The sequence below is a fragment of the Solenopsis invicta genome, chromosome 7 (genome assembly GCF_016802725.1).
Source record: "Solenopsis invicta isolate M01_SB chromosome 7, UNIL_Sinv_3.0, whole genome shotgun sequence".
NCBI classification, from domain to species: Eukaryota; Metazoa; Arthropoda; class Insecta; order Hymenoptera; family Formicidae; genus Solenopsis; species Solenopsis invicta.
Genome location: NC_052670.1, coordinates 17,405 through 35,656, shown reverse-complemented (window position 1 = coordinate 35,656; position 18,252 = coordinate 17,405). Strand labels below are relative to the sequence as shown.

General features: G+C 36.0%; 2 protein-coding genes across 5 annotated transcripts; one reads left to right on the top strand and one right to left on the bottom strand.

Annotated features, from left to right (window-relative positions):
* Positions 1–94: 94 nt before the first annotated feature.
* On the bottom strand, positions 95–11,531 carry LOC105202075. 4 transcript variants are annotated; one of them, XM_039451976.1, is made up of 7 exons: positions 11,390–11,531; positions 7,978–8,200; positions 7,568–7,807; positions 3,763–3,852; positions 2,666–2,800; positions 1,975–2,126; positions 95–1,756 (listed from the first exon to the last, which is right to left on the bottom strand). In XM_039451976.1, exons 2-7 carry the CDS (start codon positions 8,188–8,190, stop codon positions 1,624–1,626), a joined length of 963 nt encoding a protein of 320 aa, XP_039307910.1. In that variant the 5' UTR covers positions 8,191–8,200; positions 11,390–11,531; the 3' UTR covers positions 95–1,623. The 4 variants fall into 4 exon arrangements, with proteins under 4 accessions (XP_039307910.1, XP_025997382.1, XP_039307911.1 ...); XM_026141597.2 differs by having other exon boundaries at positions 2,666–2,797; XM_039451977.1 differs by lacking the exon at positions 3,763–3,852.
* Positions 11,532–16,240: 4,709 nt separating this feature from the next.
* On the top strand, positions 16,241–18,174 carry LOC105202053 (proteasome subunit beta type-2). Its single transcript, XM_011170426.3, has 3 exons — positions 16,241–16,506; positions 16,751–17,107; positions 17,920–18,174. The coding sequence occupies exons 1-3, from the start codon at positions 16,416–16,418 to the stop codon at positions 18,093–18,095; spliced, it is 624 nt and encodes a 207-aa protein (XP_011168728.1). The 5' UTR covers positions 16,241–16,415; the 3' UTR covers positions 18,096–18,174.
* The last annotated feature ends 78 nt before the right edge of the window (positions 18,175–18,252 follow it).

The following is an 18,252-nucleotide window of genomic DNA, read 5'->3' as shown; positions in this document are numbered from 1 at the left end:
TTATGTTCTTAAAAGGACAATAGCGATACTTGAACGTAGTTCATCGAACACATCAAAATTTGCCGATCCTCTTTCTCCAACAGCTCTAAGCGCATCTTCCTCCCTACGAATGTAGTATTATCGCTAATATTCCGTATACATACCGTACATTTAATGATTAATGCGCGATGCGTATACATAAATAACTCGGGCGTTAAGTGTAGCGATTGTTATATGTATAATTAAAAAATTCACTCCTCTATGTTGCAGTAAATATGTGAAAATTGTAATTAAATAAATATCATTTTTCGTATGTTTCATTGTATGTACGGAAATGAAATATTGAAAATTGAATTGGACAAAATTAGAAGAATTTTAATCCATTAAAATATAAGTTACGATTGCAGGATCGAGTTTATATAACAATAATGATGACTTTTTATCGATGTGAATGCCACTGCTTTTCAATGCTTTTGAGAGTTGAAAAAATTTTATTTATCATAAACATGAAATATCCCAGCAAACGAAAATAAATGCAAATAAATTAAAAATTGCAATTTCTTTTTATTTATCCGAGTTTGCGTTCTAAAGTCTTTGAATATTCAGAAATAGCCAAAGCTTCAAATGGATTCGAATGGATTCGCAAAATCCCGAAGCGCGAATTTGAAAATGTCAAAATAAATTTATTTTTATCCACTTGAATTTATTTTCATTCGTTGGGAGCAAGTGTTGCCCCATCAACAAACCTTCGTTGCCTGCTTGTTGCACATAACAATCACCATTGTCGAAAGATGAAAAACACCAGAACTCGCGCCGAGTCCCAACTACAAAATACTACATCTACATTTAACACGTTCAATAAATAGAAATAAATATTATTGTGTAATTATGTAATCGACGTGGCGAAATTCAGTTAATCGATACAAAAACATACATATATATTTCTCAACGGGATGAATAAAAATGTAAACTTTATTAGATGAAATTTCATCAAAGTGTATTGTTAGAAATCAATTGATAAAGAGGGATTAATCATAAAAACTTGTCTGATTCACAGCTTAAAAACTAATTTTTTTCGCGAGACAAGTAGGATTAGAATTGCGATTGTTTATTCGTGACACGATTGGAATCGTGGATTGATATCAAAATGATTATTTCATGTATTATTTAATGAGCACACACACACACACACACACACACACACACACACATGTATCGAATTCTCCGTTGGAAGAACGATCAATCATAAGTTGGAGCCAAATCGGTGAGCTAACGAGATTCGATGCGAATCTCGGCTCGATGCACGCTCGTGTCGTGGATACATCGATTAAAACTATATTTTTGTTTTAAAACATGACCTAGACTGTGGGACATCGGAAATTGTATTGAACCTTGAACGTCACCATATGACGATTAATAACGTTGAAACGTTGGAAAAGTCTATAAAATTTAACTTGAAAAACGTTGAGTCTTTATGTTATCGAATTGCCGGTAATTTATACGAGTTAGACCTCTGTTACAAAGATACGGTATGTCTCGTAGGATGGTAAAGGCTTTGGTAAAGAGATCAGTAAAACGTACGATTCCGAAATCCCGCGGAATCCAAGTCACGTTCGACGGAACAGCTGTAAAGGGCGAATTTGCTCATACAGCGTTGCAATCCATAAAGAGAGTCCTGCAGTCTTGCAGTCCTCCCGTACGACCGCGTCGTCCCGCCTCGTACAAGGCCTCGAAGCCAACGCCGCTCTGCCTCTGCAGGAGATAGCTCGTCGCGTACCTGAGGAAGGAAGGAAGGAAGGAATTTTATCTTTGGATTCACTATATGGATTGACTACTCGTTTCCTACTATGGACCGAAACTCGTAACTCGATGAAATTATTCGCTATTCGTAGCGTGCTCGAATCGTCGTAAAAAGATAATTTTAATTAGCGCCACACGCGGTACAAGTACGCTGAATTTACTCGAATAATTAAAATCTGGAAAATGGATACGTACGAGCCAAGTTGGCAGAAGATCGACGATGGACCTTTCGTATCAGCGATACACTCCGCGCTGGCCTCGCAAAGAGCCCTCTCGGCGCATCCACGCTGTCCCTCCTCCTCCGCGCGACCTACGTAGCTGAAGGACTTGACGGATCTCATGTAGCCCTAGCGGATCGAGTAATTGTGTCACAACTAGAGTTACGATATTGTATTTTATTGTATTTTACGAGCGTTGCATTTAACAATTATTTTTATTATTGTGATTTATACACGCGACTGGCCATTTTCTACACGGTATTTATGATGTTTATCAATCTCGAACGGAGATATCTAAGAAATATTTTGATAAAAGTGCAACATTTTACGATTCTTGTATCTGGAAATCTTATAGAAAAGATTAACATTATTATAGAAAGGTCCGACTGAAAAAAGTCGGACAACCTTTCTCAAGTATTATCGAAAAGTTATTTTAAAAGAAATTTTAAAAAAATATTTTTTTCATTGTATTATGACAAGCTATACGTATACTTAAATGGAACAAATGATGTGAAAAAACAGATTTGACAGAAAAATAAATTGTGATTGATCAAAAAATTACTTTTAATAATTATTATGTCGTTATCACGGTATGGATATCATTTCAATCGTCGTTCTGATAAACAATATGAATATTATTACTTGATAATTATATTTATTAAATTTACCTTCAGCATAGAAATCGATGCTATCGCAGCTTCGGAAACGGTGTCGCGTCTTCCGAGCGTGCGGGCCTCATTCGAACGATGAGAAAAGGATGTTTTTAGAGCATCCAGCAGGTTGATGACTATACTGATGAACTGCTTAATAACACGGAGAAACAAAGATATAAGCGAATTTATTTATTTATTTATTTAGAGAAAGAGAGAGAAAGAGAGTTTGAAAAAAGTATATATTCCGCACGCAGTGTAGCACGCACAGTAGTACAAGGAAATTAATGTCTGCACACTAGTATGTACAGTAGTATAGCCTCACCATATTATATTATACAATTATAGTTGGGGTTAATGAAATTATTATTAAAGCGCAAACGATTCTCGATTGAGATTACGACTGCAATAAAAATTACTTTTCTTCGTTAAATCATAGCCATGTGTTATTTTTCGTAAAAAATTGCTTAAATCTCAAATCTCGCATCTAAAATCTGCACAGACATAAAAAAAAAATCCCATTGTATTTGTATTTCGTATGTACGAGAAAAATATGTGTGTGTGTGTGTGTGTGTGTTAAAACAATTTAAATATTAATTATTAATTGTGCAAGTTGATTAGCGTGTTGCAACGAGAACATCGGAGAAGGTTATAATATGTACATATAATATATAGTATGTACCAACAGGCATATGTAAAAGCAGGGGAAACCGGGACTCGTTGGCATAGTTTTTACAATTTTGGCATTTAACGTTTTTGACATTAATTTTGATTAATTATTGTGATTAAATTGTATTAATATGATAAAATTGCATAGCGCGCTGCGGCGCGGCAGCGTGCGGGCTATAATTTCGATACAATTTTCTTTTCGGTACGAATGTCAAGAACCTTCCGAACGATTGATTCCCACGAGGAGAATCTTTCATGCTATAAAGAAATGTATTTTCCATTGTTACTTTCTCCATAAAATACTAGTATATAAACGGAAGATAATGTCAATTCGCTAACGAGCCCCGCTCCCTTCATTGCACACCGCCTCATCGGTGTTGCGGTGTCGCTTTCGATTTTGATTTAGTCTAATTGTCCAATCTATTTAGTTACAGACTCGTACTAACCTCAGAAGCATTTGTCGCTATTACAGCAACCCGTTCATCGGAGACTCTGCCCTGTCCTAGAAACGCGGCCAGCACCGTAGCCAAAATTGCCTAAACAACCGACACCAGCCATGTGTGCTTAGCTAAGTTTCAAGTTTGACAATTATTTACAAAGAAAGAATTGAAAGAATCGAAAGTGTTCGTCCGTTTTCATCTTTCGTCACGTTGATGCAAATATACGCACGGGTGGTTGTTTACTTTTCTTTTTTACTCTCTATATTGACGCGCGGCTGTACAGAGGAGGACAATTAGAGGAGAATTAAGCAAATTGCATAAGCAAGAACGTTATTTTTGACTCTGAGAAGGAAAAGGAAAGTGTGTTGACAATCTACATACCAAAGGCAATGTTACAATTGATTGGCAGGCATTGCCAGGTCACGTCAACAATAAATATTTTTTAATTCAAAGAAACCTTCCTCTGAGTGTATGTATGTATGTATGTACATACATATCAACATGTTACAAGTCAATCGCCAAAGCGGGAGTCGGAAGCTAGCTACACCGTAGGGGCGAAACTGAAATCGTATTAGTCGCCCGCAAAATTTTAAACCGACATAACTCGTATAATTTGTAAAATATAATTTTGATAAATTATACCTCATTGTATTCATTAGAAAAAAACGCTACGACTTTTATCATAGAAAAATATTCACTTTTTAGCATGCAAAAGTTATGCATGTCTCTTTGTTCTTTAACATGCATAATTTCTTTAAGTAACCACTGTGCTTAAAATAAAGTTTAGTTTAAGCCATTTAATTTAATATTATATTTATTGGGTCTGTCTCTGCTAGTTTACGAGATAAAGGGGGTGGCCACTTATATTGGGTCACCCTGTATATATACACAAAAAAAAAATATATATATATATATATATCCACTAACTACTTTATACATTTAATCGACGGAAAGATAACTACAAGACCATTAGCTATGCCAATATTAAGTTTTCACCTACCAAAGTAGCAAACTACCATCTCTATTTCGATTATTTTTTCACGCTACGTGATGATGATCGTCAACGCACAAAGATCGAAACCAAGTGAAACGCTGTTGAATTTCCGGCCGTGAGACAAATTAAATTGTGTAGAAAACGTAAAGATAGTGTGTGACGCAAGTCGCGAAAATAATGGTATTGTTCGTCGTAATTAGGACAATTAGTTGACGCAGCCTTTCCTACAGTGGTCGCGCCACATGCTTGTCGCTCGTTTTGTGGCTCGTGACTAATAAGCAGCCGTGCGATCGGATTTAAATTGTGACTGTAACGTAAACGGCATTGCCCTATCTTTTCACATTAAAATTTCATTATTAACCTTCCGCAGATCAACTGACTGAAATCGTGAAACCCATTTTCCCCCAGACAATTTTCCAATTTTGCCGATTGTGTCACCTTCGGACATTTAACTTTATTTAATTTCATTTCATTTTATGTGTATTGCGAAATACAGCTGAGTTACCAAACACCGTATGGTAAGAATATTTACAGTTACGCAAATACACGAGAGATAAGGCACCAGCAGCGTTACTGTTGCTTCAATTGTCATACGATTGTACAATCGTATTCTTAAATGTTAAAAGAGTATACTAGAATTTTTTCAGATCTTTTAGATCGCGTAGATTCTATTTGCAAAAATTCTTTGAAAAATACAACCGTTTATCAGTGATCCAGTTTTGGTGTAATTATATTACACGAGGAAAGTGTTCACCAATTCGGAAATTCAAAAAATTATGAAAGTCGGTAGTACTTGGAGGGTAGCCTGATACGTAATAAACAATTGTTTTGCTGCCCAGATTTAATTACTCTGAAGAAATAAAATTAATCTCTGAAGGGCTTTTTTAATTTTTTAGGCTATTTTTAATTGTTATTTTTTGTTATTTACCAATTTACAAAAAGAGATGGAATGAGAGAGAGAGAGAGAGAGAGAGAGAGAGAGAGAGAGAGAGAGAGAGAAGAGAGAGAGAGAATTTATCTCTTAAGAAACATGTTAATTTAAAAAATTATAAAAAATATATTAATAAAAACAAAAGCAATATCTTAATATTCTGATACAATCAAGAGGTTTCTTTCTACTTATTATACTATTTTTTCTACTTCTTTATAATGTTATATAATTAATTCTTAACTTTTTTTATAATTAATATGTGTTTTACTTAATCTTATTTACAATTATAATTCAAGTTGGCTGCTTCTGATATTCTATATACAATATAAAATACGTTATATACAGGGTGTCCGGGAACTAGGAAACCTACCGCTTTGAGAATATAAAGGAGATGGAAAGGAACAAAAAAGTCTTATACCATTTTGCGATATTCGCAATAATTACCGAGTTATAAAATAAAACGTCTAAGCCAATATGCGATGACACCGCGCCATCGCGCCTAGCTCGTAGGCAACGGCGCGCGGTGGGACAGGTAAAGCGTCGTTGTTTGAATTTGCACGGCGCGACGATCTGAATTCGCCGCAGCGCGTGTACATACGATGCAAAAGTCAAATGTGTTATTTATCAAATGTGTAAGAAGACGCTTTAGCTAAAATAACACGTTTGATTTTTGCAGTGTATGTACATGCGGTGAGGCGAATTCAGACCATCGCGCAGTGCAAATTCAAACAACGACGCGTCACCCGCCGCGCGCTCTTGCCTACAAGCTAGGCGCGATGGCGCGCCGTCACCGCACATTGGCTCATACGTTTTATTTTATAATTCGATAATTATAGCAAATATCGTAAAATGGTATGAGATTTTTTGTCCCTTTTCTCTATATTATCTTCTCTATATTGTCAAAGCGGTAAGTTCCCTAGTTCCCGGACACCCTGTATATTAAAAATTGGAATGTAGCTTACTTCAAGCGAGAAGCTATTGTTACCACCTTCTGTAAATGTTACAATACATTGTACAGAGGTTTATTCTTCATTCCTATTTCGATATTTTGTTTATGTGTATAAAATGTTAATCCAGCGAATGTAATTCATTCACGTTATGACAACATTCTTTTAATAAAATAAAATGAACAATGCGGCCAGTTTTAACATAAATGCAAAATGTGTATCTTTTTTCGACCAATGGGCTAATTTTGGGGTGAATTTGGGCAAAAGAAATTTTTTGTTACATGCCAGGATATCCTCTAGGTATAATATTGTCCAAGTTTTATAATCTTTTCAATTTTTCCGAGTTGCAGAGGCCTTATAAGCGGTGAATAAAGTAAATAAAACAAAAGGTGGATCTGCGAAGAGTTAAGAAGCATATAAAATAGAATACACGAGTGTAAGAGACTAAAAGTATCATCAACCATTGTGTTATACACTATAGTATACTTGTATATGTACGTAACACACTTTAATCGTAGGGGAAATTAATCATTCGTATCGCGCAAAACATCTTTTTATGCAACGTAAAATACCGAATGGCGTTTACAATACAATCCAACATGAGCCATTACACGTGTGCACACGTGTATCTAGTCCTAGTTGGTTTCTCTCGTCACAAGAGTACAAGCACAAAATTCTGCAAGGACGAAGGCGCGATAGAGGCATTCGACGCGTTTCACACACGCGTTACACACTCGGTAACGAGATTTCCAAGAGGAAAGATCCACGCGTCTACGCGTGCTATTAGCAGACTATAATTCTCTCGTCCAGATGAGTGGACGCGCGCGTTTAACGGGAGCAATTGACTCGATGTACGTATGTACACAATCCCCGTATCAAGCTTGGATATGCCGTATGACACACGACATTTAGGTTCGATCACAATTCATTTCCACTTACCTGCATGGGACTACTTTGATTGTCCACCTTATCAATACCGTCCACCGGTTGTTGGGATCCGCCCAGCAGGGCGGTGAGGATCCTCAGACCCATGGAAAGCAAGTTAGTCCAGGGGCTCACGGTCGCGCCTTCGTCCACTTCGTTTTTACTTGGTCCGGTTGCACCTCCGGTTTGAGGAAGCAGTATTTGCATCAGCATTCCTAGCATATTGGACCATGAGAAACCGCTACTGCCACCCTCCTACGCAAACATTTTTCTTCAAAGGATACACGAGTATAACGGACGATCGGATAACATAATAATGATTCTTCGCTGGCGTTGAGACGCTGGCGTTGGCGCTCTTCCCGAGACGCAACATTAACTAACGCAACATTAATATTGTAATATATGCGTGTGACCGCGCAACATACCTGAATCTGATTAGTGCTAATATCCTCGAGGTCATCGATCGCTACTTTCTTCATCGCGTTCGGTTTCTCGGCAAATTTTCTCTCCTCTCTGACCTGCTGTGATTGATATAACTGCGGGTATTGCTGTGTGTACTGAGAATGCTGTGGTAATGCCGCGACTTGTCCCAAGACAAGCGCGATCAAGCACAGCGCTGCGTACTGATTGTACTGCATTCTGTAAAAACTGTAAAAAGAAACCATTTTATCTCTTATTTATATCTTATATCGTCAACGCGTATATCATTTAGAAGAATTTAAGTAAACTTTTTCAATCAACTTTTAACGTATTTGATTTACATCCTGAATTATACGTATAATATACAGTGAGAACAAAAAATTGGATTTTTATTATCAAATGCCGTTGCATTTTTGCGAGACAGAGTTAATTGCACATTGATTATTGCATATTGATGTTAACAGAATTGGCAATAACATAGTAAGTTCCCCATTTGCGGGCTATCAGTTGACACAACTAACTTGTCGATATTTATAGAAAAATCTCTTATTAATAAATAAGAGATAGAAATTAAAAAATCATTTTTGTACCACGAAAACCATTACCATTTACTACGGATCTATATCGTATATCTCGAGACAACAGAGTTCCAATATTGCCTCCTACTTATGCGGTCGATACAATTTGCAACTGTGATATTTAATATAACGAATGTTTTGTAATATTGATATCATTATTAATTGTACTTATTACTTTCTTCTAAATAATATAAATGTGCAAATTTAAAATAAAAAAAAGAAGAAGAAAAATGACCGCGGCGCGGCGTTTTCCTTTAAAAAAAAAGAAAAGAAAGAATACGAAGAATAGTAATATTATATTAACACATACGTAACTAGAAGTAAATAGAAATAATATTCCAATAGTAAAAATAATTATATTTTTTATATAATTAAAAATTGATGTGGATCAAGTTGGAAACGAACGATTACTAAAAATTATTGCCAACGTATCTAATTTAATTAATATTCGACCTCTTACATTATATATATGTATATATGTGAGTTGCGTGATAACGGATACGTAATAATATTTACAGTTTAATACATGATTAAATCTCGAATTTAATTGCCTAAGAATATAGAATATAGATGGCCAAAAATGGGATTTATAGGATAAATGAGCATGATTTTCATCGTGATTTGAATTATTTTAATTAAGAATAAGAAACGAAAGCGAACAAGATCACATATCGCAAATACATATCGCGGACAAAGCGTAAGCCGAGAATGTCTGTGCGCGATGTTGCTGAAAGTATGCCACGGTGGTTAAGGTCGCCTCGATGGCAAGCATGCCGATCGCTCGTTAGCCCACTTCCCGATGGCGCGCCGCTGGTTTGTTGAACTCGACAGGTACCGTTACTCCAAAAGGCGGTCACGACCTACTGCTGATCGCAGCGACGACCGGTTTTTGTGTTAGTCGTAAAAGAAATATAAATAAATAAAAATAGAAAATAAAAAAATGGAAGAAAGGAAGCCACGCGTGATGATGCGAGAGCTAGGAGAGATCGAGGAAAATTGGTAAAAGTTTATAAAATCGACAGCGTCTGTCTTTGGAAACGAAATCTCTCTCGCACAATTTTCACTCTATATAAATAATAACATTATTAAAAAATTATCTAACGTATCTATATAAAATTTTATATTGTATTACATTGTATAGCAAAAATTTGTCCTGTGTTACTGTGGCATTATTGAATTATTATTGAATTTATATTATTGTTATACGACTACTTTTTTCGAAAGCTTCAGCTCAATTACGCTTCGCGTGTCAACTTGAAACTAACAGAAAAGTATTAAAGATGTACTCGTATGGAAAATAAAATGATGTATTTTCGTAATGATCGATTTCTAATGCGTACTATTTTCGCGTTTTATTAAACCCCCCCCCCTCTTTTTTTTACTAATTGTAAGTGTTTGCTTACAATTTTTAAACATTTTGCCTCCTCTTTTGCGCAAAATGTCTCTTGTTTCTGTCTTATCGTCGCCGCGGCTTATCGAGTCTTAATAAGTCTCTCTCATAGGACTCTCTCTTGTGATAACTTTTTTGCAAATTTAATTCGTCAACAAAATGACGTAATCAGAATTAAATAATGTTAATATTGGTAACGAGGAGAAATGACATTCGTCGTTCGTGAAAGCAACGAGAGAGATTGCTCTCGCTAACAACAACGAGAAACGAGCAGCGCGGCGCGCCTTTGGAAAACGGTACACGTCACGACGAAAAAATTATAAAACGAGTTTCTAACTGTATCCTTACACCTGACGACAAACATTTTCTACTTGGCTGCGCGCGATAGATCCGACGCGACGTAGTAAAGAACTTGTCACCGGGTCATCGTGAGTGACGAATAAAAATTATTTTAAAAGATTAGTGTATGATGAAAAACATTCACGTTATTAAATATTTTACATAAATACTTATATTTTACGTTTGTGTGCGCAACGCCGACAGAATTATCTTTTAACTTTTTCAGAACTCTGTCTCTCGACAACGGCCAAAGCGCAAAACTTAATAATTATCCTCTACAACTCTATATAATAAGTAAAAACGCACAAGTAAACCTATAATAAATGACCCATATTAAATGACGACAATTAGATTATACTCAACAAAGCAGTGACAAGACACACACACACACACACACACACACACACACACACATATATATATATATATATATATATATATATATACATAAGATGTATAGATACTCTGAAAATGTTGCGGCAAATTAGCAGCAAATTAAATTTAATTCAAAGCAGATGACAAAGTCAAATTGTGACAAGTCTCGTGACAAGTTTAATAAACGTACTAAGATAAACGTATTATTGCTGCCGACCGCGAATACGCTTATAAACGGAAAGCGTCGTGAGAACGACCACGAGTCGGTGAGTCGCGAGCACTTGTATATTTACGTATCTCGATCGAACCGACTGAATCAATCGAGTTCCGAGTAGGCTTTGAATTATATAATAAAAGTGTTTTCATAAATTTTATCTTTCTTTGTAAAAAATTTATAATAAATAACTAAAATGTGAATATATGTATCGAGTGATCAATATGTCAAACAATACAATGCAATTAATTGTCTTTTTTAATTTGTTATATGAAATTTAACAAAGTATTTGGTAAGAGCATTTGGTTCTCATCCGCTGTATACTTTTTCATCAATAATAAATAAAAATGGCAAATTTTAGGAGATTGAAAAAAAAGTAGTCTCTTGTAATGTAATACTGCTCCTCGTTGCAGCGAAAACGAAGAGAACCAAGTAAATGAAAGCAAATACGAATGTATATTCGTACACGAGAGCGATTCGGTCGGACCCGCGAGAGAGTAATGAAAAACTATGTTACTCACTTGTGTAGTTACTTCCCGGTGGATTTCCGTGATCCGTGACACTGACTCTCAGTTCTGAAGATGAAATTCCTCGCGGGGTCTTCTATATAGCCTGCGAGTACACACACGTGGGGGTAAACCGTTCGGCCAATGACCACTCATCTTTGTTGCCATTTTCAATGGAACTATCCAATCGCACCGAAGCAATTGACTTGAAAATTCTGAAAGGTCGACTACTCGCAGGATCAAGAGCATTTTTCACAGTCATTTTCGCTTTGCAACGAAGAGAAGAAACGTTTCTCGACGAGTTCGATCGCTGCGCCTTTGGATTAACACGTGTATCCAAAATCGCTCTAACTCGCGTTTCAGCAGCTTTTCACACGTTTTATCTCGCGAGTTCTTTCTTTCTTTCTTTCTTTCTTTACAACGGTATATCCATTATGGAACATGGTTGCATAGCGAATCGTAGCGAATCGTGTCACGTCGCCTATTCAATGCTTGCCTCGAGTCTTGCCTCTCTCCTAATTATTTCGCCCATGGTCGATTAAAAATGCAAGAGTCGCAAAAATGATACTTATACATTTATTAGAGGATGACCAAAATTGACGAGTTGACGCTAGTGCCTCGGTTGATTAAAACACATTTCATGGCTCAACTTTTAATATTTCAAGAATAAGATGTGTAGAGCAACGCGTTACATGTGTATGTATCGAAAGAATTCTCTTTCGGACGCGAGACAATTATTTTTTTTTTTCTTTGCATATGTTAAATGAGTCGATAAATTTTGTCGCGTTTGTAAAAAAAATGATATTTTTTTTAAACTACTCTATCTGAATAATTTGCAATATTTTTCATTCGTATTATAGTACTGGCTATTGTCAGAATTGTTTCTACGAAATCGTGTGTCAGTCGACCTGTGAAAAAATTTCTTTTTTCTTTTAATTTACATAAAAAAATAAAAATAAAAAAATTTAACCGTACTAAAATTTGTAGATGTTTATTAAATAAATAAGTGCAATTAGATGTGCAATTAGCTGAAAAAGAAAAATGTGCGTGCATATACGCGCGCGCAGAGCAGTTTTCTTAAAAAAAATTCTATGTATAACTCTGTATATAACTTTTTTACAATTTCAAATTATTTCTTAAAACTCCTTTAAATTTGGTTTAAACGCGTTTACGTAGGCATGTGCAATTGGTACATATGCAATCTCAAATTAAACAAAGATTCTTTCTCTCCCTTATAAATCGCTCGCTCCGAGTGTTCCGAGTGTCCAAATTCGTCGCGATCGCGTCTCTTAATAGGTGCGATGGATGGTGATGATGATGCGCATAGTGAAACGAGAAGCGTCTTGTCAATTTTTCGATTTCATTATCAAGCATAATCGTGCTCTATTCTTTCTTTTCAGCTCTAATAACTTTTGCGCATTCATTGTAACGTGCGTTTTCTTTTCGTTCATAATCGGGAACGCTGCAGCGTATGCCGTATAATATAATGTAATGTAAACGGGTGCATATCGACGGCTAATGTTGACGGAAAAAGAATTGGCGATCCATCATAACTGTTTCAGTAGCGGGATGCTGCGTTGGATCTTCTTATTAGGAGGATCTCGCTAATCGCAGTCCGCGGATCGATCGGGCGGCGACGGAATACCTCCTCCCTCTGGGGCACTCGTTGGCATGGTTGATCGTGGCGAGTTCAGTGAACGTATTACGAGTCGCGAATGTATTCAAGCTGAGCGTAACGGAACGGCGCTCGACGCCCGACGCGGCGTCGAACGACCTTCGCGGATGCGCGACAAGTTTCGCGGCGAGTTTCCCAGTTCGACCGCCGAGTTTCTGCATCAGAGTGCGCTTTGATGCGATCAAATATAATTTTTAATTAAATCAGCCTAACAGCTTTTACATGCGTGACTCACCTTTGAGCGAGTCCACAAGTCCTAAAGTATTACAGATTACAGGCGCTTACAATTACGCTGCCATCAGAAAAGAGGTGTCACTCAATGTCACTAAATTGTTGGATTTATTCGCTTCTTCCTCATTCTCTCACCTCGATTTCTCACTCTCTTAAACGTGTGCATTTGTGTCTCTGTAGATACCTAATATTCGACTTGTAGAATCAGCTCTCAGTTATTTTGTTCGTTTAATTAATTTAAGTAGTCGATACGTCGATTGTTTCTTTCTTGGAAATAAATTGCGCGTGCATCACGTTGGCGCGTGGCACCAATCGGCGATTGGAACCTCATCGTGGAATCACTAGCGTTTGAAAATGTGGCGCGACGGCGCGACGTGTCGTTATATGCGCGAGGGCATAATTGGGAGCGGGGAATCACAGAGACGAAAGAGCACGCGTGTCCACATAGCGATCCTTTATCGACGATCGCGTCGCTCAACACGCTCTGTTTACATGCGCGGTGCCATGGGCTATCCTCGTTTTGACTTCTCGAGTATGGTTTCCAGGTTAAGCGCCTTACTACTTTCCGAAAACGCGTATCCGTCTTCGCGGTTGAATGCGTCACGCGATGTGTCATGCGCGCACGCGCGCGATATCGCATTCTTTGACTACCGTCTGAATTCGGAAAATTCAGATGGGCAACACGGTTCTACGTACGATACAACGAACGCTCATAACGAATCAATCTTTCACGTTGTACGTATACAACGTACTTTATTGTGGTTAAATCTTTTCATTGAACAATTTTTCCATAAAGCAATCCCAGCTATTAATAGAGAGTTACTGACGACGAGTGCATCAGACTCTCAATTGATTTACGTACGTAAATCAATAAAATATTGTGTATAATATTTGAGTAATCTTAATTTTTTTTTTCTTATTCTAAAGGCACCGCTTTGCAAACTTTTTTTTTTTTTTTTTTTTTTTAAGAAATAAAGGTCTTTCTATCTCTTTTTATCTTTCACCTTGCCTTCCTAAATTTACTGCCAAAGTACTGAAAACTTATATTGGGATTTCAATTATGGTCGCGTCAATAAAGATTTTCCACGTCTATGTTCATACTATATAGATTTTCAGTACCTACGTATATATAAAGCATTCGTAAAAATAGGCAGAAAATAGACCGACAGATCGATCGATCGATGATAGCTAGGTGTAATAAGAATCGGAGGTTGATAGAGTCCGCATATATATGTGTGTGTGTGTGTGTGTGTGTGTGTGTGTATATATATAATAAATAATGATTTTCTGTAGGCGTTTCCGCGCGCGCGGTAAAGAGCAGCAGAGTAGACGTGAACAGCAGCGGCCGATGCGGCCACTACAGCTATTCGACACAGATAACCTTAGCTATGTAGCGGTATCACGGCACGTGGCGGGCGGATTCACGCTCACGTAAATATTCGCATGCACGTATGTATACGTTCGCAGATAACCACGACTCTCCGTCGCGAGAGTCTATTTATCGTCTATCTTCGACGACGTGCTTTGGTATGCGAGGGAATTAAATATCTTGCTCGCTTCGGAATACAAGGAATGCAAGGATTACGTGTATAATCATCAATATACGTGTATCTTTCGGATATTCAATAACGTTGCTACGCGGCGCTATTATGAATATATGATGGTACAATTATCGAATATTATTTTTAAATAAATAATATTTCAAACTTGTAAATTTGTAAAGATTTTGTAAGATAAATGAAAATCGTCAAGGATACAATAGGTTTCAAATTACAGTAATGTTGAAACTATTGTTGAGAGTTTTAAATGTCAAAAAGCTGACAAACTTTTGCATTAAAAATCAAATACACACATACACACACACATACACACACACACACAGTAAAGTCAATTTTAGGTATAATTTTACGATATTTTACGAGATACATTTTTCACGAAAATATCTTAATTTGTCATTTTTTATTGCCCTCATTCATACAAGATATAATTAAATAATAAGTACATGATTACGCAGAAATCTGCCGCAAGATTGCTATAAATCTCTTTGCAGCAGATCTCGACGGATTCTGTTGGAATAGAATAGAACGTTATCTGTTTATTCATTTCATTCTGCTACTAGTCTTTCAAATAAAATTAATAATTTGGAAAGAAATTGTTCAATAATTAAGAAAAGCATTTGTAGCTGCACGTTAAGTGTTAAATATTTAGAAATTTAATTCAAGTACACATAATATGATGCTTACAAAAATGAACAATTATTTCTAAAGTATGAAATATTATCACGTATTCAGCATGGTAACGTTTTAAATAAAGAATTAATCAAACGGTTTTTGAAATAATTGTAAAATATTTATATTTCAAATTTCGATCTAACTTTTGACAAATATATTATTCAAAAACTTTTATTTCGATAAACCGCCGCTGCTGTTCTCGTTTGCTGTTAAGTATTGATTTTATGATTTATTTTATTATTCTAATAAACACATCTATCATCATCGATGTTTCGTAGATATGTTTATGTATTTATAACTCAAAATTTTTTTATTTTTATTATAAACTGCAATTTTAATGTTATCTCTGCATTTAAGTTTGATTATTTACAGAGATGTCAAATAATCAAACAGATTGAAATTTTAAAGCAATATATCATATATAATGTTACTGCATTATAAATATGCGTACTTGTTTATGATCAAGTGTTTGTATAATAAAAAATGAAGATTTTAATAACATGTATTACTCAAATATTTGTGTTAATAACAATCGCGAATTGGCAATCACGAAAGTTTCTTTATCCATGGCGCTAGTCGTTGTTACGTTAATCACAAACTGTAAGTATGTAGAAAGATAGCGACTTGTAGCGCCCGATTGACCGCAGCTCAAATGTGTTCAAATTCGATACGGCAAATGTGGACAACGCGAGTCATGGGAAGCGTTGATTGGTTAGCATCGCTGACATGCATTTTCATGCATTTTCATGTGCACGAGCACTGTGGTGCGAGAGTCATTCCGTAATATCGAGAGGTTAACTCGTCGTTTGCTGGTTCGGTCGTGACAGGCAGTTTTGTTGTGTCGTTTAACGTTTAACTTAACGCTTACTATCAAGATAGCGGATACAAAAGCGTGCGCACGAAAATGGAATGCTTAATCGGTATTCAGTGCAAAGATTTCGTGTTAGTTGCCGCGGATATGACAACCGCACAGTCTATTATAGTTATGAAAAGCGGTAAGATGTTTTTATATTCCTATGTAATTCTCGTCTCATTGATGATGCGCGTATGTAAATCATAATAAAAATCGATAATTGTTCAGATTAACTTTTCACCTCCGATTTTGATGAAATTAGCTGTATGTACGTCGCATTGTTACGCTAACAATTATTGTTGCAAAAAATGTTGTAAATTATACAGATTTGAAATTATTTATCGCTATGTTATAAATTATTACATCTATTAATAAATATTTTACAGATGAACACAAAATTCACAAGATCTCCGACAAGCTTGTTATGGCGATATCTGGAGAATCGGGCGACACTACACAGTTTTCGGAATACATTGGGAAGAATATTCAGCTGTACAAGATGCGAAATGGGTACGAACTATCCCCCAAAGCTGCAGCTTGTTTCACAAGAAGAAATCTAGCCGATTATCTTAGAAGCAGGACTCCATACTTTGTCAATATGCTTTTGGCTGGATACGACGACGATTCGGGACCAGAATTATATTTTATCGATTATTTGGCATCCTGCGTACGAGTCCCTTACGCCACTCATGGATATGGTGGAATGTTTTCTATGTCTGTTTTAGACAGATATTATAAATATGGTAAGACGCATCGAGAAATAGTAGCAAACTTGTAATTGGACGTACTAACGTACGCCAACGCGCATTAAAGTCATCGTACATCGATCTAATCTGACGATGAATGTAAAAACGAAATGCAAATATCTCGAGCGATAAAAATACATTGTTCAAAATATATTTTGCTAAACACGGTTAAGTATACGAATAATTTTGCAGTTTAATCCAATTATGTATCTATACATATATACCGAACACACGTTACGCACATCAATCTGTATCATGGCTTTAACCTATGTATCAGTAGTGTACTGATACATTGCGTTTAACTGAATTCGCTATAAAACGGCGGACAAATTAATGGATGCTTTCTAGCAATGTACACAGACGATACTGTGTAACACGACGCGAGACCTGCGTTTTCCAACTATGATACAAGTTGATACGATTGTAGATAGCTAAAATGCTGTGACATGAATTACGTTTTATTCCCGCGGCAGAATAGTCATAATCACAAGGACTTCATTTCGTCACATACAAGTACATATTAGATTCTCTTATGATACAATATCATCAAGTATGACACACGATATCCTTATATTATTATGACTTTTGTGTTCTATCACTGCCAAAATATAATGTTGGTGTCCATGGATACCAACATTATATTTTGGCAGTGAGATGTACCGTTGAAATTAAAAAATTATAATAGAAAAGTTAAGGAGCGTTTTGCCTACAAGACATTGCGTAACTGTGTTACACAGCGCACGACTACATTTTATTGCTAGAAGTATAAATTTCGAAAGGTATCAACGAATAGAAATATTTTTTTGCAGATTGTACCGAAGAAGAAGCATATGTGTTATTGAAGAAATGTGTTCGAGAAATTCAGAAACGGTTAATCGTTAATTTGCCAAATTTCAAAGTTCAAAAGATATCCAAGGATGGAATTAAAGATATGCAACCAATAACTGCTGAAAACTTGGCTGTGGAAAGTGCTGCTAAAGCATAAAAGAAACGATTATTTTATATTTTATTTTGTAGGAAAAATATTTCCATTATTAAAAATAAAAGACGTAAATGTAATTTGATGATAAAATTATCAATGTCTGTAACCATTTACATTTTTTCATCCAGTTATGAAAACACATCGATGTGTTTTAACGCTT

What these genes read in the sequence shown, in the direction of transcription:
- LOC105202075 (XM_039451976.1), bottom strand. Translation starts at nt 8,190, where the DNA reads ATGCAGTACAATCAGTACGCAGCGCTGTGCTTGATCGCGCTTGTCTTG. An exon ending in TTAGCACTAATCAGATTCAG is followed by an intron (nt 7,808 to 7,977) that starts GTATGTTGCGCG and finishes ATGTTTGCGTAG; the next exon opens with GAGGGTGGCAGTAGCGGTTT. An exon ending in TAGCGACAAATGCTTCTGAG is followed by an intron (nt 2,801 to 3,762) that starts GTTAGTACGAGT and finishes CGTGTTATTAAG; the next exon opens with CAGTTCATCAGTATAGTCAT.
- LOC105202053 (XM_011170426.3), top strand. Translation starts at nt 16,416, where the DNA reads ATGGAATGCTTAATCGGTATTCAGTGCAAAGATTTCGTGTTAGTTGCC. An exon ending in TATTATAGTTATGAAAAGCG is followed by an intron (nt 16,507 to 16,750) that starts GTAAGATGTTTT and finishes AATATTTTACAG; the next exon opens with ATGAACACAAAATTCACAAG. An exon ending in AGACAGATATTATAAATATG is followed by an intron (nt 17,108 to 17,919) that starts GTAAGACGCATC and finishes ATTTTTTTGCAG; the next exon opens with ATTGTACCGAAGAAGAAGCA.